The sequence below is a fragment of the Oreochromis niloticus genome, linkage group LG4 (genome assembly GCF_001858045.2).
Source record: "Oreochromis niloticus isolate F11D_XX linkage group LG4, O_niloticus_UMD_NMBU, whole genome shotgun sequence".
NCBI lineage: Eukaryota > Metazoa > Chordata > Actinopteri > Cichliformes > Cichlidae > Oreochromis > Oreochromis niloticus.
Genome location: NC_031969.2, coordinates 8,815,647 through 8,842,242, shown reverse-complemented (window position 1 = coordinate 8,842,242; position 26,596 = coordinate 8,815,647). Strand labels below are relative to the sequence as shown.

Genomic DNA, 26,596 nt, shown 5'->3' with positions numbered 1-26,596 from the left:
TTTCAAATACAGAAGAACACACTACGAAAATGTTGCATTTTTTAATAATTGCATTTTATTAATTGAAAACAAAAACAAAAAACAAAACAAAAAATGCAAATTGGAAAAGGAAAAAAAAAAAAAAAAAAGGGCAAAAACCAAAACAACATGATTAGGTAAGACAAGCAGAGACACTTAAATAAGAAGAGTTCCATGTTTGTGAGGGGAAAGGTGAAGGTGGGTTGATGCGGGAGGAAGGTGGAGGAAGGGTGTTGCTGGATGTCTTGGATTATGTACACTGTCTCGCTGCAGGACTGGCAGGCCCCAAAAAGAGAGGGTGGGGCAGGAGGGGGTTGGGGGCTCAAAAATAGCAGGTCGGAGACACTGAAACACCAGAGAGAAAGGCACTATCCAGAGAACAAGAAAACAGAAACCAATTATACAAACACGGTAAACACGCACACACACACACACACACACACACAGGACCAGACATGAAATTAAAATGACAACAGCGTGCTTACTGCAGCACAACTTTGAACAAAAAACAAAACAAAACAAAAAACCCCAAAATGTTTTACATCATTTACAGATGATCTCTCAACTTGAAGCATAAAAGACAATCTCAGGTTTCTGAACTGTTGATCTGTGCCAGCTGCAGATCTACACTGGTGATTATTACACAACGTGATTATCCGAACTCAGCCTCTACGCTACGTGCATGTATTACAAGGAGGAGAGTGTCTGCGTATGCATGCATGAAATGAATGTGTTTGAATGTGTAAACTGCCTCTACATATCCTCATTCACCAGTCTCTTCACAAATAAACTAACTTTTTTTTGTTGTTGCTTTTTTCCCCTCTCTACAAGTCTTAAAATCCCTTGCATGGTTGTGAAATTCAGTTCTCCGACCTAGCTTCCCTCATGTTTGTGTCTATAGACTCGGTCAGCTACATTCACTGCCCTGGTATAAAAGAAAAATGGCTGCAATAAATATATTGGCTTTCGGAAAGGTTGCTGACCTTTATGTACAGGGCTCTGTGTGACAGCTCTTGCAGCATTCATGGCTGGTCAACATTAGCTTCCTGACAGGACTTCTTCAGAGAACCGACTTTACTTTCTCTGCGTTACAGACAAAAACATTTTTCAAATGGAACTTGTGACCCTTTAAATGTTATGTGGTTTTATCTGAGAGCCCTCAGATAACGTAAAGATAAAAAAAAAACGAAACAAAATTGACAATTCATCACATTCTAGAGCTACTAGGTCTTATTCAGACTGACAGAAGATTGAACATAATTTACAAATGGAAAAAAACCCCAAAACAATTTGTGATGAGAGGTAAAACAGACAAACACATACAAATATATAATATATATTCTTAAAAAAATGACTTCTCTCTATAATTGATTTATTTATGCAGCCTGAGGCTGATGTACAATTCTCTCGTGCCAATGATCTTAAACATGGAGACTTTATTGTTGATGCAATCATCTTTTCCTCTCTTTTTGTACATTTCTAAAACAGTTTCTTCTTTTTTTTTTTAAATTTTATATATTTTTATGTATTTTCTTTTCCTTAAAACAGAGTTAGGATTCATCAGTAGGCTCTTCATTCAGTTGATTAAAACAAAGTGGCAAAGAAAGCAGAACAAAAGAAAGGCAGACTGTTAGGAAGTTAAGGAGGAGACAGAAGCAGCTGTGGGAGCGGTTGAATCATTTGGTTATCTTCATGGTTGAAGCACGACGCTAATGTATGCTGCATCTAGATTTCCCTCAAAGACAGTTCGGTCCTCGCTGAGGCGTTCACTGGGGAGGTGAACATTCTCAGCACATATAAAAGTTGATTTTTTTGCTCAGCTGTCGCCCACACAGCGTCGCCCACGACAGCGTTGCTCCTGTCATTTTTTTTTTCTCTGTCTTTCAGTTGTTTGCGTTCTCTTTGCTCCCATTATCGTGGGATGGCCGAGAGAGAGGTGGGAAGGGGGTTGGGTTGGGTCTGGGAAGGGTGGGGTTCGGATGAGATCGAAAACGATGATGATGATGGCGGTGGTGGTGGTGATGGTTGCTGTTGTGGTGGTGGTTGTTGTTTACATGGTCTGACTGTTTACATGTTCTGACTGACAGGCGTGACGTAGTTGCGAGGGAACATGCCCGTTTGGCCGTGGCAGCCTCCTTTCCACCAGTTGGGGTCAGAGTTGTCCAGGACTTGAATGAAGTCGCCGCGTCGGAAACCCAACTCGCCTTCCTCCTGGGGGTCAAAGTCGAAGAGTGCCTGCACGTATGTGGGATTCTGCGAAAGATGATGGAAGGTTAGCAAAAATGCAGCAACGGGGATGCAATGCAACTGAAGAAAAACACTGGAATCTACACTGACTGTCAACTGTAAACAAGACAAAACTCATGTTCTGAGCGCCCAACAGCCTAACGCCACAACAACAGACGATATCCACAACTACAACGAATTAACTCAATTCTGTGAAGTTTCAAAAATCAACAGTTTCCTCATTTGTTACAGTCTGCTTTGTGGTCTTTATGAAACCTCTGCAGTCTGCAGCGTTTGCTCACACACACTTGCTACCTCACACTTGCTACCTCACTCTGTCCTCTCCCACTACCTGCCTCCGACACCCACAGATACGCTTGACTCTCTATCAGTCTCTCTCTTCCTCTGGTTTACCTGCAACTTCTTCTCATCTTTTTAAGTTTGAGTCATGTTTCCTCTTCATCCTCTGTGCAACTAACCCTGCAACATGTCCCTCAGTCTGCAGCTTTACCGCATCTAACGCCACTACAAAACCACTACTGCTAGTTCAATGTGACATCAAGATTCAACCCGAGCGTCCAAACACAGCTGCATGTTAATAGGCAGCGTAGTCAGAGAAGAGAGCACGCATTACAGAAATAGTTGCTCGATTTTTATCTGACCTCTGGCTGCCATCTATGGTTTTTATACTGACACATTAGCCAGGAGTTCTTTAATAGCTTCAGAAGAGTATCATCTCCTCTAGCTGAAAATGCAACTGCAATTCTCAAATAATCAGCTGCTCCTTTCTAAACCTTGTTTATAACCAATTTGGAATCCAGGACAGCAGGTCACCTTTTGTGTGGGCTTTGGACATTTTTCATCAACCTTCTGCCACAACACTGACAGCAGTGTGTACGTGAAAGAACAACATAACACAGTGTGATCAGGTAAATCGTGCATCTGTATTACTCATTTCAATATTATCTCCAAAATATTAATGCAAATGATCTAAGCAAAAACATGTCCTCAAAATACACACATACAAATTTGAGGGACAGTTTTCCATTCTGCTTCAACATAACATTTCAGTTTTACTCATCTACCTTTAAACGGTCAGAAATCAAAGCAACTAGCTCCACTCACACATGTGCACTGCATGATGTGCAAGTGAAAATGAAAACTGCCCAACTACATATTGGTCTTAATGGTTCTGCCCACATGTGCGGTCCTTTTAAATCTGAACACTAAGTTGCTAAACTCATGTCCGTGTCTTGAAAAATCTACGTACAGTTAGTCTGTCAAAGACAATGGACCGCATGTTTTTTAGTGTTTTCTGCACCTTATGCTACTGTGGTTTCAGTCTTGGGGGGGAGGAGAAGGAAAAAAAAAGAAGAAAAAAAAAAAAGACTTTAACCCACAGCTCGTTTCACTCTGTGTGTGTCACGTCTTACCTGGGGGACCTGCTCTATATCTCGGAGAAAGATCTGCTGATTGCGGGAGACTGAGTTCAAGCGGTGGTATTCCACCAAGTCATTGAGGGAGTTAAACTTCACCACCCATAGGAAATACTTTCCAGCTCCGTCACGAAGAACCTTAAAGTGCTGGACGTCATTTCCAAACCTGGAGAAGGTCACAGAGGGGACAGTAAGCGACAACTTCTGACAGAAGTACCTAGATGCCCTGAAGGCAGTGCAAATTATTTAAATACACATACAAACCACCACTTATCAAATGGGGATGTCTGACAGCCTTGTAAGTATTAGTCAAATGAATCAACATGCTGGTAACAGATTGGCAGTCGTTCCAAAGCAACTAACTGGAATCAGAACAGTTCAGACAGTAATTAAGATCCATATCTTGGCATCAACTTTACATGTCGCCTGCTGTTCTTTCCAGAAGGACAGAATGAACAAAGACAGACAAGAGGAAATGACCTCGGAGTGTGTGTTTGTGTGTGTGTGTGTGTGTGTCGGCTGTAAAGTTAAGAACACTGAAGGCTCCGGTCCAACATGGCAAACACTGGCCACTAGAGGGCATCGCTGAGACTTCACCAGAATAGGGAAGTGGCTTTGTTGATGACTCAAACATGCCAAATATGGAAACTTAGGAACCTGATCAAATGTGAGGAAACTGTGTGCTGATATAATGATAATAGTAACTGTATTTATAGATAACCAAGTGTGACACTAGTTGTTCCTATGTGATACTCACTTCACAGACAGAGAGAAATCCCCCGGTGCACTCTCGCTCTCTCTGATGAGGAAAGCGCCATCGTGCCTCTGTTTGTTTAGCATCTCCTCTGCTTTGGCACGGGGAATCTTCCCAAAGAACCACCTGGAGAGGCAAGAAGACAGGTCTCGGTGTCACATGACCAATGATACAAAACACAAAGCTCTCCCAAAGGTGGCAGGCTTCGAGCCCAGTTATACAGGGAACAAAATATGACTGAGACTACATCCATTGAAAACAACCAACAAAAAAGCAACTTTTACTTTGTTTTTGCCATAAACAACGTCCTACTGAGTCACTTTGAACCCACTCTGTGGAATTCTGCTACACAAGTCTTTCCTTTTAAGAAATGACTAAAAAACATGTTTCTGCAAGCTTCTACTTTAACACACACCGTTAGCAGTTAAGAAAGTTATTTATAAATATGTATTGTAGGTCCCTTTTAAAACCTTATCTGATAACCTTTTACAGTAATATTGCGCAACATCACTTGACTCTTGCATCTACTAAGCCAAAAGCGGTGTTTTATGAATATACACCTGAAGTAAGGGAAAATTTATGAGCACTTGTCAGTCCTATCGTCAAGAAAGGAAAGTGATCTTGACATTAAAATTAAATAGGTTCTGTTAATGATAAATGGGACTCGTAGACTTTCGTAATCTTTCTAGAAACCACACATGAAGAGCAATGAAAACACAGCTTGACCTCAACTCTCACAATGGCTTAGAAATGAGTGATTCAATCTGAGGTTTTGAGATGTGTTTATTTGGTTTTAAAGTGCAAATTTTTTTTTCTTTTTACACACTTGAACACAGGAGAATGCTGGGATAATTATTTGCAGTAGTCATTTCTAAAATATAGCAAATCTATTTAGCATTTACCAATCGTTAAATCGGTTTACTAGTTAAAACAATGTTTGGTTAGAGAAGCTTGGTACAGCACTTACTGTCCGCTACTGTGTTCTATGCAAATTTATTAGACTATTAGTCCCACATGGACACTACACAGATTCTGTACTAACAAGCTTGCAGGGTTAAGGCTGTTTAGGGTACAGGTTGACTGAGTGGGACAGGCTGAGAAACATTCAGGGCTGCAGTGCTTCTGTTGTGAGTGAAAGCAGCTTAATATATCACAGTGAGTGAGATTTATAAAGACTGGCAGAGAGAGGAAGAGAAAAATGGGAGACAAAGCAAGTGAAGGCTTTTTGCTTGTGTAAATAATTAAAAAGTATAGTCAGCCCAAAGACAAAATCTTGGCTCCTTTACACATAGGTGAAGATCAATAATGCAATGCCCAACTCTTAATCTGCTTTGTATCTGGACTTGGCAGGACAGTAAGCCTGTGCAGAGTCCCTTTCCCTATTTGATAAAAGTAATAGCAGAGCAATTACTGGAGCCAAGCAAACAGAAGCACTGCCATCAGAAACAGACACACGGTCCACCTCTGCGAGAGGGAATTATCGAAACCATTTGTGTTCTTCCATTATTACATAACCGCACGGATAACCCACAAAACACCATTCCTACTGGTAAGAGAAACAGAAATGCTCTTCTGCGAACTGCTGTACAGCACAGCTGTGTGTGCATTTCTGTTGGGGAGTGTGAGTGCCTGGTGCTTTGGCTCTTTATTTTCAAAACAAAGAGAAAACTCAATATCACTGCTTTCACCACCATTTCTACTTCACTACTGTACTGAATAGTTTCCATCTGTAAACATTACAGTAAATATACAACCTGCTTGTCTTTCTCAGTGAACATCCGACTTGTGCTGCATTGAAAGTGAGAAGTATGTACAACTTAGTAAGCTTGTCATATTGACATTTATGGAAAGCAACTGGGGAACAGATTCAGCAGTTTTTAGGTTCAGATGGCAGCAGATTAACTGTGTCTGAGAGGACCTACACAATATCTGCTCACGGCACGCTTATTATGAAGCAGATAAGGAAACATGTTTTTAAAAAGGAAAAAAGTTTTTGGCCAGACTGTTGAGAACCATCATACAATTATAATTATTATTGACGGACTGAAGTAGTACAGATACATGAAGCCCAGCTGAAAATCAATTCCCCATAACAATAATAAAATTCTGCAAACACTTTAGTATTGTTGTTAAATCTGTACAAACGATAGGCAAACAGACACTAAAGAAAAGCCCGATCAATAAGATCTCCCTTGAAAGGTACATCTGATAGCAATGATGCAGGAGGTCAATATTCAATTAACTGTAAGAGGCCTCGAGCACATTAATAAAGAGAGCTAATTTGGCACTAAGCACAGGTCCAGAGGTAATTGTCCTCTTGAGGATCAAGCCAGGAGTGATCTCAAGGGCTCTCTCTCTCACCCTCACACTCGGCCAAGTCTGCTCAGGTTGCGTATCGCTGAACAAAAGCTCCTCTGTTCACGCTTCAAAAACCAGCTAATATGTCCAATTTAATGTTTTTCTATGAAAGAGTACAGATGCATAAGTGACAATACTTACGGATGGGGTTTCATCTGTATGTAATTCTTGGGGATGAAGCCTTCTCTTCCATCCTGCTCTGCCTTGTACCAGTTTTGATCACACTCTTCATTTAATACCTGGTTTTGGAAAAAAAGAAAAAACAAAACAAAACAGAGAGGTCATTCAAGTTAAAATGTCAACAAATGAAAAGCAAACTTCTAAATTGAGCCTTATGGCAACTGGTTTAATTTCCTGTTATGTCAAGGTGGTGATTGTACAGCATACTAGAGAAGCTTTTGGTAAATATTAGCAAAGTACAAAAAACACTGGGGCAAAAGCAGCCTGCAATTGAAAACAAATGTAGCTTCAACCATAGTTATAAGCTGGCAAAAGAACAATGAATGTGCCCTAAACTTTAAAGCTATAGAAACTAACAAGCTAGTAATATCAGAAAGACACAAGACAGCTGTGAGGCCATTCAAGTCTGACAAGACAGAACCACAGTGCAGGTGTGTTGGGCTTGTGGTTCAACCATGTGTGTCACAGTTTAATGTGCCTCTAAATGAATGCGTGTGAGGGAGGTCATGCAAGAGAAAGGGAGGGGAAAAAAACAAAACAAAAAATAGTATTTGGGCATTTCCCAATGTTGACCCCAAATCTTAATCTAAATGAATGTCACGTCACTTAATCCATTATTATTATTATTATTATTATTATTATTATTATCATCATCATCATCATCATCATCATCATTATTAGCCAATTACAGAGCATTCCAGAAGTTTCATATATTTCTCGTCTCCGATTCAGTGCAATGGGAGTATAATGGTAGATAATGACTGCATCATGCTCGCCCTGACATGCTCTAAATGTGCTCAGATGAGACACCATTTCCTGCCGAGAAGGGAAGGGGGGAGTTGTAGGTGTTTCACAAATATAAGGAACATAACTGATGACAAATCTAACTGCAAAAACAGAGAACATCCTCATTTTCAGAAGCTACTTCAGAAAATACCTGTGAGAGCATGTTGACAATTGCGCAACGATAGTGTGGCTTTTAACACAAGTTTTTTGGGTTTGTAACCCTGATTTCTGTGGGCAGAGTCTGTCTCCATGATGTGTGTGTGAGGAGCAAGCTACACTAACTGAACAATCCCCAGTGTTACATTGCCTAACGGTGTTTGTACTCCATTCTCAGTAGCACAACGTGTTACTCTGAGATCGTCGCACTCGCATCTGTGCAATTCTAAACAACAGCAGGCAGGAACCAAAATTACTCTTACAGAAGGGAGATGTAAATAAGGAATGCTCAAGAACGTTAAATCTCAGTGGTGCAGCCAAATATTAGTAGTGGCCAAAACTGGCATGTTGACTGAGATCGGCATATCAGCAGATAAGATGGCATTCAGAGATATCAGTGGCAGATATTTATCTGGCATGTTGCATAATTCTGCCCTCGCTAAATGTTCAACTGTGGGATGAAGAGCTGAGAAATTTGAAAAGGACTTCTTTGTTTCCCTGACACAAAGGGGAAAACTTATTTTAAAGACCATTATCTGCTCAGAATTTTGGTGCTCCCCTACCAAACCTTTGCCACTCACCACTTCACCACTGACTGACAGCAACAATTATCGAGATCTTTGAATAGCATAAAATACTGAGCATCAGATGCCCTGTAAAATAGACCCCAATAGCTGGGTCTCCATATCCTTGTGGAAAAGCCTTTGCATTAGATGCTGATAATTTAGTATATGAGTTGAAGAATTACACTACAGCCCTCCTTAAAGTTTATTATGCATTACATAACACTGTTACCATGTTTATGCTTTCAAGCAGCATCTTGTAATATACGTTTGAAGGAAACTAAGCTCTAGCTTAGCAGAGTCACATAGCTTTTATGTGAATGACAACACAAAAAGCAGTCAAATCCTATCCAAGAATGACTTATGCCCAGCACCAGTATATAAAGCCTGAAATGAAATAAATATGTGACACACATGTTACACAACCAAGCTGTCATTTGTTTGATTCTTTAAGAAGCTTTTAAGTAAAGCAGTACTAGCATTAAGCTCCACTCTGTCATCCAGTCAGAAATCTGAAGGACCGTTCAGTTCTGAGCGAGTAACGTCTGCTAAAATCCCCCCCCCCCCCCCCAATCTTGGATCAGACCTTCTTTGCATAATTTGGAGAAAATATTTTTAGCTAGAGTATGCACCCTATCCCTAATGCAGTATCACACATCAACGTGCCCCTCTAGTATAATCACATTTTCCCACTTTGCTGCCCCCCTCCCCTCTTCTCTCCACTTAAATTCACAATTTACCCTTTGCCCATCCCCAGACAGCTGTCTTGTTGGCGCAGTGAGTGATGTGGATCTATTTGCCTGCAGAATGCCAGCTGTCCCTGAACTCCCCAGCTGCTAACCCTGCACAAGACCAGCATTACTCAATGAGGGAGCGGCTTTAGAGAGTGAGGGGGGGGAAAAAAAAAAGAAAATGCAATGAAGTGTGGGAAGGTAGATGTGTCCATATGTGCATGTGCAACAGTGGATACAGGGAAATCTGTAGTACACAGACAATGAAGTACAAGAAAGAGTGATTGTGTTTTCCCTAGTGAATGTAGCACTGTCAGAGCTACAAGTCAAAGGGCCTTAGCCTCTGGGATGGACGCAAGCACACAAAACTGGCCTTTAAGAACAAGCCTTTAGAAAGGCAGACTACACAGACTAATACTGTGTGGCATCATTCAGTTCTCTGCAAACAGAGCTGAATAGTTGGTGGTAGTGGAGCATAACAAGACAAGACAAAAAGGTATGTAAGCTGGTGGTAGGCTGTATGAGATTTTATAGCTTCTAATACAAGTTTTTCCAGGTCATCCTAGGTCTACAGAAAAATTCAAATCATAAATGTAAGACTAAATCCGAGAACAATATCCCAGTCCATTTTATGGTTGGGAAAGTTTTACCTGAATCACAAAACTTTATGATAGCAATGAAAAGGAGTGAGGGTGGGGTCAAATCAACAGAGCAGATCTGGGGAGCACACATTCATGCTCCCTAAATAATTGATCACAAATTACTGCATGGCCCAGACTATTGGATCAACTGACTGAAAATTGTAGAGCAACACTAGCAGACTAACATGCAGAAATAAAACCATTAACTGTATCACTAACAGCCAGGCCATGCTCAATCAACTGAAACACCGTCAGTAAGAGAAGATTTAATGAAACAGTCAACAGCAAAAACTGATTATTGCCCACAATGTCTTTGAGTTATTGGGAATTCCAAGTCAGTTTTGTAATACATGCACTCCACATACTGTACATCGTGTGTTTGATTACATTAAGTTCTGCATGTGTAGTTGCATAAATTGTTGACTCACAGGGTGGCTCATTTTGAGACAGGAACAGCGCCCTGGGCGCACAATCATGAGCAACATGTGATGGTGCGAGTGAATGATTTGCCTGATCTATGTACGATGAAGTAGAACTCATCCAAGAAATCAGCATACAGTGTGCATCCTGTGGTTTCAGCAGTGCTGCATATGAGGTAAAGGTGGCAAGAAATCTTAGCTGACTTCTTCCCATCTACTAAAAACAAACATTAAAGCAACAAATACTGTAGGAGTACAAAATGGGCTCTTGTACACTAGTGTAGGAAGAAGAGTTGCCAACCAGTAAGAAAGGCAATGATTCATCTTCATGACCCAGGCTCAAACCCACTTGTTGGCAAGCAGGCACTCTGCTGAAGCACCCTTCAAATCAAAGCAGCTCGAGTCGTGCTGTTCAAGTCACCCTCCACTCTGACCCCCTCAAGGAAAAAAAACTTTCTCAGCTTGATTAATTGTTGCATGTAGTTTCATATGAGCAAAGGATTACATTAGATTCAGACATTAGAAACAATGGAGCCCCTTCATAATCAAATACAGTAAAGTGTAGAGCACGTTACAAATATATTTACTGGAAATAAAGTTTGTCACTGGTGACTCATGTCTCTTTTCTATCACTGTAGAGACTGACTGTCTGCTAGACACAACATGCCATTAGGCCTCCTGAACTCAAAGTTAGAAAAAAAAAAAAAAAGTCTAGTCTATGACTAAAGTTAATAACAGAGCACTGCGGGTGCTGCATTATACTGTATGCTTTAGTTTACAGTATAAATGGCTAAGACACAAAACCTAGATTTTGCAGAAGATTAACACCCCCCCCCCCAAAAAAAAACACACATTTAACAAAAGGGGTATCGGAATGTACATTTTTACTCGATTAGTCAACTCTTTTGAGCTGTTCTTATACCTGTGAGAAAATAGTTAACAGCTAACAGTTAAAAAATGCATTCAAACCTTAAAAACCATTTAAAATGTCTCTAATGTTGAAGCAGCATGTCCCTGAGTCATAGAAAAACAGTCTGAGAAGCTTTTAAACTTTTTAAACAAGGAAGCAAAACCATCTCGCATAACCTGAAGATGTGCTCGACTTTGTTAAAGTTATAGGACCTCCAGCCACAAAGTTACCATGGTGAATGTTTAAAGAGGGAACTAACATGGTCAAAAAACTATTTATTAGTGGTTTCCATTTGAATGCTTCTGGGTTGGCTTTCAAAACTGAAAGAATGGCAGCCCATGAGGAAAAGCAGAAATAAAATATTTGCAAGGCTGGCAGTTTTTTGAAACCATAGAGGAGACAACCACAGCATTCTGTCTGACTGTGCTTTTTTTTCCCTGTCCAAGCTGAGCAAGTATTGTGCCATTGCATTTCTGTGGATGATACACATTCCCTCCCCTTCTCTGAAGATTTTTTTCCTTTGTAATCCGATTGAACGACAATAGTTGTATGAGTTTCTATTTGAGACACAGGCAGGGGATTATCTCCTCCACAGCTGCCGCTATAGACTCCCTCCTCCCACAGCTCTTTCCATCACACACTCTAAAATAATATACAACTTCCACCCACAAATTTAGAGCACACTATAGATGGATAAATGTCATGGCAGTCCTCAACTATTAATTTAGCATGTGTGTATAAAATACAATGTACAATACAGTGAATAAATCCATGTCATAATGAGGCTTGCTGTGTTTCAATGCCCTTTATCTTACAGAGTCCAGTCATCTTTACAGAGGATGTGTATTTAGACTAATGTGTAGAAAATGATGGCACATAACAGGATTTCTTCACTTATGCATAACTAAAAAGTAAGGGCTGATGTTTTAAAAATAATCTGCCCTGCAGCTGCCAATGATTAAAAAAAATAAAAATGTCAGTGTACAAAAGGGGAAATGACAGAAACCATAATAATGGAAAACAAAATATAACAAGTAAATTACACTTGAATGTTTAAGTCTTTCACCTCTTTGCCACACTATCTGGGCAAATTCAACACTACAAATTAAAAATATTAAACTCGAGCCACAACATAAGGACAGTAAAGTCGATGGGACACACACCCATCAGGCATTGCCATCAGTGAACGTCATCTTATTTGCCGATAGGCCAACAGGCGCCAGTAAGGCAAATTCTGACTGAAATCCAAGCATCCCTAATGAAAACTTCAGAAATTAGGTACTACATCTTTAAGTTCTTCTGTTATGTGCATGACGTTGGGAGAGAAAACTGTTAACCAAAAGCTGCTGTGACTGTCTATCAGAGGGCCTATACAACAATAGAGTCATCTGTTCATTATTGTGAGTATTTGATATGGAGTATATGTAACGATTGCATGGAGATTACCTTAAATCCCAAACTTTAAGCTACAAAATGTACTTATGAAAGAAGAGAAGAAACATTCACAATTACAATAGCATGAGTGGAACTGGTCATATAACCAAATCACTAAATACTGGTTAATACGAGAAAGTGAGGTACACTGGGATACACGCAGCTGCTGCAGAAAAAACAAGTTGCTAAATAAAGCACATGTCTGCAGAGTCCACACAGGATTGCAATAAATCAGCAGCAGGGATTACCTTGGACTGCGGGTTAATCTCAATGTGCAGCAGGTCAGAGAGGGGCCCAGACAGAAACACAGACACGCTAAAGCTTCATCTGACCCTCACAGGCCAAAGACTAATGGATCTGCCATTGGTTCTAATGGACCTGATAGAGACTCATCTGTTTTCTGACTGCACGGCACAGGATAACCTTGGCATACTTCAAATATTGCTCTGTTATCTAATCAGACCACAGAAAATTAGCAGTTACAAGAATAGTATACAGTTTTAATAAGCAAAGTCACTGCAAGTCACTGGTAAGAAGACACTGTGAACCAAAGCTAAGGGCCTAGATATTTTTATTTTTTTTTTTTTTTTTTTAAAAGCAACCCATTTGAAGAGGAAGATCATTTCCTGAAGTTTATAAGACAAAAATATTCTTCTTCTTAATAATGGGTAATTTCATGAACAAACCAAGCTCATTTCAAACCAACATGGCAGAGTCTATAGATATAATTGTGCAGACAAAACTGAATAGGTCAGGAAAAGCAGAGGACCTTTGAGTGTATTATTAGGGTATGCATAATAGATTGATAGTGTGTGTGCCAAATTAAAGACTGTGCACAGGATCCTGAGATACTCTTTAGAATCACCACACTAATGCATCACCGGCCAGATACCCTACATCTGTTTTCAAAAGACAGATAACAGTACTTTGAGACTGATGGAGCGACAGAATTAAAATTTCAGCAGACTTAGAGACGTTAAGGGGAGAGGGAAAAAAAAAAACGAAGCTCCGAATGAGTTTGACCTCTTTTGCTCCCAGCAGGGAGGTAGCAGACTTAGAGCAGGGCAGGCAAGAGCCAGGAAGGCAGTGAGTGTGCCCCCAATGCAAAAAGACACAGATTACATTAGATTCTAATAAACAAGGCTTGAAACACCATTTTAATTAAAACAATGCTCTAGGTTATTACCACATGTGGAGCAAAAATTACAGGGCAGAAATCGTGCTTTCAAACACTCACATTACACATCTAACCAGAAATAAACTCAATCCTGATCTGTTCTTAAAGTGCTTTTACTGGCACATGGGGAATAACCAGTTTACATGGACTGAAAATCAGCAAATGAAAACAACATTGTTTTCATTGTACCAATCTAGTATTCCTTGGGAAAGAAACAGAAAAGACAGTTAAAGATGGACGCATTGTGTAAAAGGTAATGAAGGAAAAGAAAAATTTTTATCATTTCTGGAGTAATGCATCTAGGATATAACTGTCAATAATGGAGAAAACCATACAGAACAGTCAATCTTTTTAAAATCAGTACATAGAAAGGACCCTGTCATAATTAAACTGATTTTATTATACATACATATATAAAAGTAGAGAAGGAAAGCTCTTTCACATCAAGATGCTATTTATACCAGGTTTAATTCTCAGTGCACTCTTCCTTCTAATGAATGGAGCTTAAAAACAACATATCTGTTGTGCAGTAAACAGACGTGACAGTTTAGACAATTGTATCTATTAATAACAAATGTTGCACTCGAAGCAACAAGATTAGGCTAGTTGCAGTCCAAGTCCAAGGTAAGTTGTATTGGGTGGACATTTCGTCAGCCTTTTTTGTTGTGCCAGTGAATACAGGTCACCACGGTCATATCAATTTTTGTGGGCTAACTCCTATGCTATGCACAGTGGGAACAAAAGCTGAGGAGACCCAAAAGGGGTGGGGGACAGAAAGAGAATAAATTATAACTTTTGGTTTAAATACAGCTGTCAGTGTCTTTATGGTGCATCATCAGGGAGTGATGTGGAGATGAGAAAGAGTGAGACCTAATTACAGCTTTCTAACTTAACACTCAGAGGGGATGACTAGTGAGAAAAAAAGAAAGAAAGAAATGCGCAGGATCAGGAGGAGAGAGGAAAAACAAGAAAAAAAGTGTGACAAGAGAGACCAAGAGAGCCAAATAACTAGCTAGCAAGAAAGAGACGGAGAGGGAGAGAGAGCACTTTGAAGATTCACACTCCTTGTGATCAGCTTAGGAAAAGTCCTCAAGGGCAAATCGCATAAAATGAGGCCACTTCTTTTTCAGAGCAGAGAGGCTATGTTTTCTTCTGCAAAGTGCACGCGTTCTTTTTTTATGTGGTACCCTGTGAATTCACTGAAGGCTGCATCCAAGGGTTTTTCAGAAATATCTGCAACAACATCTAACCTGCACCTGCTGTGCCAGTGAAATGGTTGAGGGCATACAGAGAGGAAAAAAAAGATCAATTATATTATGTATTGTTACGATAGATTGATAAGGGTATTGATGAAGGCTTTTCCGTTTGTGGAGAGGGTGACATCAGTAATCAGTCAAGAGATTTGAGCTGGCCTCATTCCTACTTTGGAAGACTGATTTAATGAGCCACACAGCTTGCCTTTGCTGATTACTGAATGACTGAGCCAGTGTGAGTCTATGATGCGCACATCTTTAGGGTATATGCACATTTCTTTTAGCAAATACAGACGTGTAAGGAGGAAGTACCTATATAAAGTAAGCATGGTCAACACTACTATCTCTTTATAAAGGGGACTTTCAGTTCACGGCTACAAACCGGAATGAGTGTCCATCACCTGCACCATCAACCATTTTAATTTCAGTTTTCACCTTTAATAGTTTTATAACAACTTACTTTACTTAGCCACTTTTGACAGCTTCAGATAAACCGTGTATTACTGTGCAATTAATTACATTTAATGATATAGTATTACATTTATGATCTCCCCCCCCCCCCCCCCCCCGAAAAAAAGTTGCACTAACCCGCTTTCTGTCAATCACACAAAGCAAATGCCACGTGTCACCACATTACATGTCGTCTACTCGGTCCCAAATACTTTGTCAAGTAGCTGAATATCAGTTGTGAAAGTGTGACTGCTGCGTATGGTCTACAGATGGCTAATAGCACAGACAATTTATTGCACTAACAAGTTACTATCAAGCAAGGCCACAGAGAAGAGGGAAGGAGAGTACCAATACAAGAGAGCAGATTTCAACTCAAGTGTTAGCTGCAGGCATAAGAGACTAAGTACACCATGGTCATTTGGGCAGCCATCAGCTCAAAGTGTGTACTCGCTGGGTCAACTGCATGTGAACTGTTCAGACCTGCTGTTGTGTATTGACTCTGAACAATGACAAAGGAACAAGACAGGAAAAAGACTAGTTCAAATACACTTTCCTCCATTTGCTCATCTAGCCCCCCCCCATCTCTATCCATTGGCACCAAACAAATGTGTGCTGTCACAAGAGGAAAGTGGTAACTAGGGCTGCCACGATTAGTCGACTAGTCACGATTACGTTGACTATTAAAATCGTCGACGACTAATTTAATAGTCGACGCGTCGTTTGAAGCTTTGTAAGATCCCAAAAGACGCAGGAGTAAGTAGTAGGATTTAAGAGTGTAATGACGGACTGAAACAGAAGATGCCAGCACTGCATGTACAAGGATGCCAGCTGCCGTTAAACCCCGAAGAAGAAGAAGCTGTGTCCCAGAATTCATAGCGCGGCCCTGCTCAGTTTTCAACAATGGCGGCAGCTAGTTAGTTTTAATATCACTCTTATTATTCTTTCTGGGTCACAAAATAAACGTTTAACATATTTTCAGGCGAGAATGTAGCTGTGTAAACCTCAAATATCTGCTCAGTTTATCAAGACATCACATATTTTCAAAAGTGCTCCGACGTTTTCGGAGATGTCTGTTACCCACCAGCTCGATAGCTAGCTGGAGTTGACGGCTCACTAGAGCCGGTGACAACACCGGACTCCCGGCAAATCGTTTTCAACCCCACCGCCGTCTTTCGCTACTCAGGTTAAACATGATATATTAGTCACTTAGATAACTTAAAAATGATATTGTTTGGCTTTTAGTATTTTATTTGTTCCTGAGTAAATCGGGTTGGCTGAGATTAAAGTTATAGTTTTTACACAGCTGAATAAACGTCAAGCAGACAACTGATTATCAGAAGTGTGAGATGCTCGAGAATATACTCCGGTGTCCTGTTATATTTTAGATAGCAAGGAGCAGACGGCTGAGTTTTTTAAACTCCACCAAACAAACTACAAATGTCATTAAAATTTAATAAACTATCATCTTGTCTTTAATTTTAGTTAGCACATACCTTAAACACTTAAAGCTAATGATAGTTACTTAAGAGCAGATGCATGCTGGTGAAATAAGCTGTACGTTTTACATCCAATGGATGCATGATCTGATTAGTCGACTAATCGCAAAAATAATCGGTGACTAGTCGACTATCAAAATAATCGTTTGTGGCAGCCCTAATGGTAACTAATGTTTACTCCCTCAAACTGACCAGCTGACCCTTTTTGACTGTTACATTATGTAACCCTTGCCTTACTGAATTCATGAATGCAGTAATGTGCCGAGCTCTTCCAATGACTTGTAGCATTTAATATTGGTTGAGCCTTAGCCTCTAGAATGCTTTGTGAATAAAATACCTTTACATCGCATAGATTATATTTTAATGTCACTAATGGGATGCTTTGCAGACACCAGTTACAAATTGTACTTTAAAGAAACATTAATTGATAAATTGACTTAATTGACATAACATTATCGAGAACCATTTGAAATTGAATAAAGAACAATCATTCTCTACAGAAATTCAACACTTAATCAGAACATAGCCTCCTGCACAAATCTGATCTCAATACATGCAGTCTCTGAGACGACACAGATCCTACAAGGTCTCTGGCAGTGTAAAAATCGGATTTCTATTAAAACAGCATTAATTTATTGACCCTTAAGCTAGTCATAGTCAAATTCACCACTGGTTTACAAAGATGGCCAAGAAATACACAGTAAACCGCGGCCAACCTAAACCCAATGATGGAAAGGAAAATAAAAATAGTAGGATTTGGATCCTGAGAAATATTACAACAGCTCATCAGTTTTTAAGTTAGACTTATCATTTCAAAATATTCAAGCATTAAAAGATAGCACTGATATATTTTTTCTCTCCATTTAGTGGTCAAGAGGACAAAGGGAAATCAATTCCCTAATTTGCAACGAGGGTGTCGTTAAGCAGCAGAAACTGTGAGAAAGCAGTCAAGTAACTGGCTAAAAGCTCCATCTTCCTTAATTATGTAACTCCTAAAAGAAGAACAGCTTGTTACAGAGGGGTATTAATAGAGCAGGTTTTTGAAAAAAAGAGCACAGGCAAATAATTTGACAACAATTCTATAGTGAGTATGGTGAGCACCAAGGTTTATCTATGTCAGAAAGGGCAACGCCTGTACTTTTCTTTGTAAACTCAGTGTTACAGTGTAATACATGCACACGGTGCTGCTGGAGTTTGCTGTGGAAACACAGGAAGTTGCTGGGGGTTGGAAGACACATCAAACAGGATGTGAAAACAGCTAAGCTTTAGTATTAACAAATCATATAGATGCATGGACATGCTAATAGGCCAGCCTAGACAACTTTACCACAGACTAAGCCAATTATGATTTAAAATAGGTTTGGGGCACCAGGACAAAGTGGGTGGGTGGTGACAATCCAGTTCTTTGAAAAGAAAACCACCTTAATATTTAGATTCAGATTACATCAAAACCAAATGTGGTGATCTAAATACACCCAAAGTTTAGAACTTATGAGTAAACAACAGCTTAAACATATTTAGAGAGGACCTTCATTTAGCTAACGGAAACTGACCTGATAAGGGAAATATATGAAAATGTGGTGAGGAGTGTACACTGACAAATGCCAAAACTAACTCATTCTATTCACAAAGTTTCTTTCTTTCAAAAGGAAGTTCAAACTGCAGCATATATCATCAACCCTACGTGTCAAAAAAATCTTTGAATGCACACTCTGTATTTGATTTCTCAGCATAATAAAATATTAGTCCTCTCTTTTGTTGGCAGATACAAGACATACAATTTAAATAATGCCTGAAATTTGATACTGACAGAGTAGCACAACTTGAACTCAGCTGCCTACAGATTTAAAACTTGTTATTTAAAGTGTTGTCAGAGCATATTTTGCAGTTGCAGTTCAAGGATATTTTAATGGGAGACAATTCTGCAAACTAGGAGGATGGGCAAGCTTTATTTATTTATTTATTTACAGAAGAAATGAGAACAAGTGTGCAGTGCTCAGGGCAATGACCAGATCTGACTGTAGCCCCCTCATGCATGCTGCTTTGCCTCTAGATGTAATTTCTGACACAGAAAACTGACTAAAAGAATCCTGTGTGTGTGTGTGTGTGTGTGTGTGTGTGTGTGTGTGTGTGTATATATTGAAAAAGTGAAGAACACCAACATCTGTAACTGAGACAAGAACCACAGTTAAAAATGACACAAAAATGCTGGAAATACAGTAAGCTGTCAGATATGGTATCTTCCCCTTTTTTGTCTATGCATGATGGGAAATCACACTGTGAGACCAAGCTAGTCTGCACTATGCAAATTTGTCATGGGCCCACACACAGCACACTTGTACTGTGAGCCATTTTACACATAAAATCATGCCACAGAATTATGAATATCTGAAAACACCTAAGCATGGGTTTAAGTCTGTACGTCTGTCTGTACGTCTGTCTGTACGGTCAGATTAAGAGAAGTTGTAACGATGAACTGCAAGGCTAAAACAGGAAGGTTGTTGCCACAGCTTCGTCTGCCATTTGTTGATAAGGAGCAAACAATAAGCAGAATAAAGAGAGACAGCCTTCACTTTAACAGACAGTAGTTTATAAAGGGCATTTAATGTTAGGTTGCTTCATTAAAAGAAAACTCTGTTTATAACAAATAAAACAAAACTGCAAAACAGATGTTCTGTGAAGAAACACTGGAAGGGTAGACCATGTCTTATGTCACTCTATTTCCCAACTTACTTACCTAGAAACATGAGACAACTCAATGTTGGTGTATGACTCCATGCTGCAAATTACTGGGAAGCCTCATAGGGAACCAGATGGGATAAACACAGTGCTCGCTAGTTGGCTGACAGTAATAGAATCTGACTCCTAAATATCTTTGTGACAGTGGACAAGATAAGACTCCTTTTAATGTGATTAATATTCCTAAATGGGTTGCTGTAACAGTGTCAAGAATGCAAACAAAAATAGCCTAACAAGGGCCAGCCAGTCTGTGCATTAAAAAAAACCAAACAAAAAACAAAAAACGTATGACTGACCATAGTAAACCACACTAGTGAAAAATAATCATTCCTAATAAATTTGTGTCAACACACAAAACCGAATAAGCTTTTTTGTTGCTGTAGTATGGCATCATTCATCACAACTTTCATCTAGTTAGAAAACTTTAATTTGATGAACTGATTTGAAAATTAGCCATTGTGCCAATTGAGTTAAAAAGTCAGCACATGTGGTGGGTGTTCAGGCCAAAGCATCTTATGATCTAAATGCAATTCTAATGCCAATAGGATCCCTCCCCAAAACAACCCCACTGTACCAACTGAAACTAGCCGTGCACACCAAAGGTACATTTAAAACCAGTGGAACAATTCCCAACACTGGACCTAATTTGAGACTCTTTTTTCCAAAAGGGCCACAATGTAAAAATACAGGCAAACCATCTCTGCAACACCATCATGTTAGGTGTGTATTAATGTTATAGCAGCTAGTACTAGAATTTACCAGTAACATTAAGTCAAACAGGCAATTCAGTAAAAGACTACTGATTTTTATTCCAAGTATATCTGGAAGTACTGCACCCAGAGCTCACAACACTGACAACAATGATTATGGTACATTTGTGGTTAAGAGTGTTTCCTTAGATGAGACGCTGTTTAAAAACGCCAACGTGAGGCCACCATCTCCGAGTGATACTGAAAATGGTGTAAAGTTAAGGATGCTACATACAAGCAAAGCCTTAACACAGGGCTGCTCTCTCATGAGTGGGACCCTTTGTCCTTAGAGCAAAGCTGTTTAGTATTAGTATCAGCAGCCAGATAGCACTGGTGATGGAAGCAATGGAGCCCCAACTAACATAGTCCACCTCAGAAAGGCTCTCTTTATATGTATGAAGTATGCTGTGTTGCATCAGACAAATCAATGTGTTTAACAGTTTAGACCCGCTTCTCTTTATTTCTCTCTCTCTCTCTCTCTCTCTCTCTCTCTTTTTTTTTTTACAGCAATGTTACCAATTAAGATGGGAATTTGGTATTAATGTTTAAACAACTGTTATGTAATCAAACTGTTTGACTCAAGGCTGAGAGTAAAGAGCAAAGTAAGGTAGTCAGAAAGAGACAGACCAACTTGTGCATCTTCATTTCACTAAAATGACTGTAGCTAATGCAAAACAGTAGATAGTTTACAGACTGACATAAGGCTGGTTGGTCAGTTATGACTGCAAAGGCTGATCTTCAAGGACTTACGACTATCCAACACTTAAAAGACAATGACAATATGCACAACATCCTGCTCTTACAGGTTTAACATTGTGCCACTTGCATAAAACAAAAAACAGAAAAAATTTAAGACTAATTACTAGCTCAATCATGAATACAGGCTGAACTGACAGTTATCAGCTGCAGCCACATAGTTACATTGTTAATATCCAGCAAGTTCTGGAGTGGAAAAATTAAATCTAATATTGGATTCTCGGACTAAAAGAGACTGTTTCTTACTAGTCAACTTAAAAAAAAAAAAAAAAAAGATTTGCGGACACAAGCTGAGACCATTACCATTAGACTTCTGTTAGACTGACCCGGAGCAAGGCTTTAAGGCTGGAGATGATGAACCGGATTTGCACAAACCAGTGACAGCTGCTCCACATCGAGCCTGTGAAAGCACAAATATGTGTCCAGTGTGACCCTGCTGAGTGCTACACAAATATCCTGAATTGACACTCGGCCAAACATGGACTGGGGTGTGGCCTCCACACCTAGAAGCCAAAGATGATGGCCTCTACAATTCAATGAGTTAACCACTGGCAGGACTGGGCCTTTCCTTATCAGGAGAGGCCTGGAAAAACATTCAGCTGATCAGACTATTGGAATTCTGTTGCCTAAAAACACCCACAGGGTCCACACAGAGGAGGATGGACAGGGGTGAAAAGCCAGAAGTACTACAGCTAGAGACCAGTATGACGACCTAATCATCTTTTTGTGACAAAGGCTAGTTCAGGCTGCAGACACTCTTTAAATCCAAGGGACCAGCGTAAACATGGATGAGTAGACAAAGCCTTTAAAATGCTCCGTTGGTAAGATCCTGCCACTGGATAACATCCAGGACTGCGGCATTCAAATTCCAACTTTCAAGGGCCAGGCCAAGACAGCAACATGGACTGCGTGAAGGTGGTAAATCTCTCATCAGGCCTTGGACAGTTGACAGGCTCATCCATCAGTCTGAAAAATCTCGGTAAGCGGTTCAGTGCACGATGAAGTTATTTTCACACTACAGCAGAGATGGTGAGGACAAAAGCGCAGAGACAACCCAACCCTGAAAAAATCCCCCCATCATAAGAAGCTGTAACCCTGCTACAGAGATGACTGTGGTGAGGTCAAGTAAACAAGAAGGCAGTTCTCAGTTAAAAAAAAGAAAAAAAAAGAAAAAAAGAAGTTCAAACACTATGTGAAGCACCAGATCACCCACCTCTCACACTGTGACACAGTAAGAGAGGGAGGTCTTGTTGAGCTCCAGCAGTGCAATCAGTGCAGATTCTCTGAGGCTCTTTTCTCAGTTCTGTTGTGGCTCTCTGTCAAATTTATGAGTAAGTAAGTATGTCAGCTCACCATGACACTTAAGCTAAATTCTGCTAGTATATTTGGCTAAATTTGTTTGCCAAAAGGGCTTGCAACTGCAGCCTGAGTTACACAAGCATCAGATATTTTCCAAATGAAAACTAGGCAAATTAATGGGAACGATCTTGATGAGGACAGCATTCCAAAACAACCATGTAACATTTAAAAGCGCTTTCAAAAGCGTTTACTCAGCACAGTCCACACTGAAATAAAGAAATGTGCTCAGTGACATGCTCCTCCACAGGTCACATAACTTAAGATTATATACAATCATTACTTACATTCCCAGAGGTAATGTCAATTAATCTCATTTCAGTAGTCATATATGCATTTTGAGATTCTGGGCTCAGTAAAGCTTAACAAAGCAAGTAAGACATCAAATATAGTGGAGCATGCCTCCGTGTGTGTGCCAGGGTAATTCAGTGTATGACAGGAGTATGTTCCAGCCCCTTTATCTCAAGTTTCCTGAGGGGGGAACATTTAAAGCTGGGACTAAAGTGCAACTACTGAGGTGAGGCACAAAAGGGGAAAAAACAGGCTAAAAGAAGATGAAAGAAACGGTGAGGGGGGGCATCTACCAAAAATCATGCCAATTCATTCATTCAATCCCACAAAAATTAACAACTGGTCCTATGGGCAAAGCAAACAACAAATGATTCAGATGAAATGTGAACACTGCTCGGGGCAACATTCATCCTGACTTTCTTTCCCCATTTTAGAGTCATTTTCTGTTGAGACAAACTGTATTACGTTTATTTCTGTAGCCTTTATAGCTGTGCACTTACAGTATAGTACCCGATGGCCATCAACTAGTGTGGAACAATGAATGAGAACATGAATAGTTTTCTTTAAATTTTGAACCCTGCACAGCCAGTGGGCACAAAAGTCAGACATCTTATATTCTTCAAAGATAAAAATAACATATTTTATGCATTATGAGGAACAGAAAAGTACAATCTAAGGTTTGAAAATTACAACAGAAAAAGGAAGAAGAAAAAACAAAACCCCCCCCAAATAAAATGTTGCCGTATGTGTTCGATTTTTCTAAGTGTCTTTTATAGAAGTACATGACGTTCCCAGTCACTAATGCATGTATTTAATGTTTAATTATGTAAATTGAAAGAAAAAATAAAAAAAGACATTTCCTACTAATTTCTTGGATGGAACTCAGCCATCTGGTGAAAAGCTTGACAAGACAGCCAGCAGTAGAAATTAGTGAAAAAGTTCAGTAATTCCTCGTCTCATATGCAAATTTAATAGAATTTATATTTAGCTCAGTGTTTCCTAATCCGACTTTCTCTCTCCCTCTAGGCCTCCCCCCTCCTGCTGTGATAAGAAGTCTTTTCAAGACTCTCTGCTCAAATCTCTTTTTCAGGGAAAACAGCACCCATTCCCCTGACAGAACCGTCAACTCGTCCGCCAAAGCTGACTGCAAAGTAAAACTAAATGATAAAAAAAACAAAATAAAAAAAAAACCTCAAACAAAAACAACCCCCCCAACCCCCAAAAGTAAACTACAAAATTTGGCATGTTGCATGTTATTGCCCCTAATTTCCATCCACCTATATCACAAAGCAAAGCAGACCTTGCCCATAAAAGCAATTTACTGTGATGAGGAAGACTTGACCACAGGTTTATATTACTAGTCCATAAAAGAAACCTTTACAGCTTTCATCTCTTATTGTGACTTCTCAAAAGTCACATTGATGATGTCTATTTACAATAATTGTCTCTTTGTTGGCGTTTTCTCTACCATTAGAGGGCTCTAACCTTACAATATAAAGTGCCTTAAAGCAACTGTTGTTGTGATTTGGTGCAACAGAAGTAAATTTAATTGAATAATTCATGATTTTAAAAATAGCAGAAACATTTAAGCATAAAGGTTATGCCATCAAATGTAATTACCAAGCATATAATCACATGATAGTGGTGAACTTTGGATATTGAGCTACATCCCAAACTACCTGATGTGTTAGATTTTGTTTCCTTCTATAATAGCCCACTACTGCCTAGATTTAACTTTAATGGCACTTTTACTCAACAGTGCCAGTAATGGATAAAAACAAAACCTTAGGGCAAGAATACGCCTTCCAAAGTTTCATAATTATGAGCAAAACAGACAAATTTGAACATTTAATGCTCAAATACTTGTCACTTACCTTGAGGACATCTCCACGCTTGAAACTAAGCTCATCATCAGCAGTAGCTTTGAAATCGTATTTGGCAATGGCCTCCATGGTCCTTATAGCGTGCTGTAAAACTGCTTATCTGCAGCCGTTTCAGTGACTGAAGAGGGGGAAAAAAAACTAAAAACACGTATCCAGGCTTCTGTGATCAAATGCTTTCTCTGCGTCTCTCCTCCCGTCAATGACCCGTTCCCTTAGGTTTGAGACCTCACATAAAGGTGGCAGAAAGGTACCTGCAAAACAAACAAACCAAAAAACCTAACGTGAAAAACTAAAACTGTAGACAGGCAAATGTTAAACCAAGAAGCAAAATTAAAATTGTCTGTTTTGCATTTTTAGTCTTTAAATTTTCACTAAAAATGCATACTGGCCATACGATTCAACTTTATCCCCTTTGACCTCTGAACAGCCTCTAAAATACAGCACAATTTCATGACCAGTGGCAAACCTCTAACCAGAAATTATCAGAGGATAAGGGAACAAAGTTCACTCCATCGAGTGTCAATTTCAACAGCCCATCCAGACAGCCAACCACCTGGCCCGATCAAAGATAAGACGGTGGTTACTTAAGCAGAGATGACAGTGATACGCTGGCTAAACCTACCTACGGCTATTTAGTTAAACAGATAAAGTTACGCTATCCAATTAAGTTGCTGCTAATATGCTACCGTACAGCCCTGATGGGCTTTCGCTAATACAACCGTGCGTCTAATAAGGCCTTTAAACCTGACAGCCCACCAGATGACCACAGAGAAACACCAAACGGATGAAAAATCCTTTTTTCCTCTTTTGAAAATCTGCATTTCCTTTTCATTTCTGAGAACCTAATTGTTAGGCAATAACAAACGACACACGACATATTTTTCTAGAGAAAACGAATTGCCGTCACCGACTCGTCAAGTCCAAAACGTTACTACATTCGCTTTCGTTTGTGTCTTTTTACAATAACAAAACGCCAAACAACTCATTTGCCAGTCAGCGTTACTGAAAACAAAAGAACAAAAGGGCTCGTCGCTGTCAGAGGTGGCATTAGGCTTAGTATTAAAAAGGGAAGCTTGAAGTCCAAAGGCAGATATAAACTGTAGCTAACCTTAAACATGACAACCTTCTCACACGCACATATTAGTGTGAAAATTATGTGGAATTTTTTCATTTCAAAAAGGGCATGAAGAGCAACAGAGCATGGTTTTATACAGCTTTTTGCTTTTTTTTTAGTCGGGCTCGAGTGAATCGATTCCGTTCCAGCCAACAGACTGCGCCCACTGTTCTAGAACGCTACAGCTAGCATGCCGGCTAACGGTCGGACAACAATAACTGCGATGCAGTATGGTTATCAAACCCGAACCTCAATTCTTCCACACCGGACCATCTGACATCGACATCAATTAAAGCTGGTGGCTGGTCTGAAATAAGTGTGGGGTGTTTCTTAGCACCCGAGGCCTAGTTGCTAGTTTCACGCTAGCAAATGTGAAAAGGAAGAAAACAGCTTTTTTTTTTTTTTTTTTTTTTTTTTTTTTTAAACATAGCGCAAGCTGTTATTGCTACTGCTAGCCCAGCTAACGTTACTGAACTTCACTAAAACAGCGTTAGCAAATAAAACAGTACACAACTTTTGTGCCGACACAACGAGTACTGAAAACTCACCACTTTAGATATTCCGTTTCGATAGTGCCACTGTATAAAAAACCAGCAAAACTCTGTCGTGTAATTATCCACTCCCTGCTTCCTCTAGAGGCAACCAGCAAGGTACGTGTGGTGTCGCTTACACCCGTCCTAGAAGCCTAAAAAACTAGCCACTAGCATAAGGTTTATGACG

At 39.7% G+C, this 26,596-nt stretch overlaps 1 protein-coding gene across 1 annotated transcript; it reads right to left on the bottom strand.

The window, feature by feature from the left end:
* Window positions 1–648: 648 nt before the first annotated feature.
* grb2b (growth factor receptor-bound protein 2b) lies at window positions 649–26,596 on the bottom strand. The gene is made up of 6 exons (XM_003443091.5): window positions 26,425–26,596; window positions 24,754–25,013; window positions 6,934–7,031; window positions 4,438–4,560; window positions 3,678–3,846; window positions 649–2,271 (listed from the first exon to the last, which is right to left on the bottom strand). The coding sequence occupies exons 2-6, from the start codon at window positions 24,829–24,831 to the stop codon at window positions 2,086–2,088; spliced, it is 654 nt and encodes a 217-aa protein (XP_003443139.1). The 5' UTR covers window positions 24,832–25,013; window positions 26,425–26,596; the 3' UTR covers window positions 649–2,085.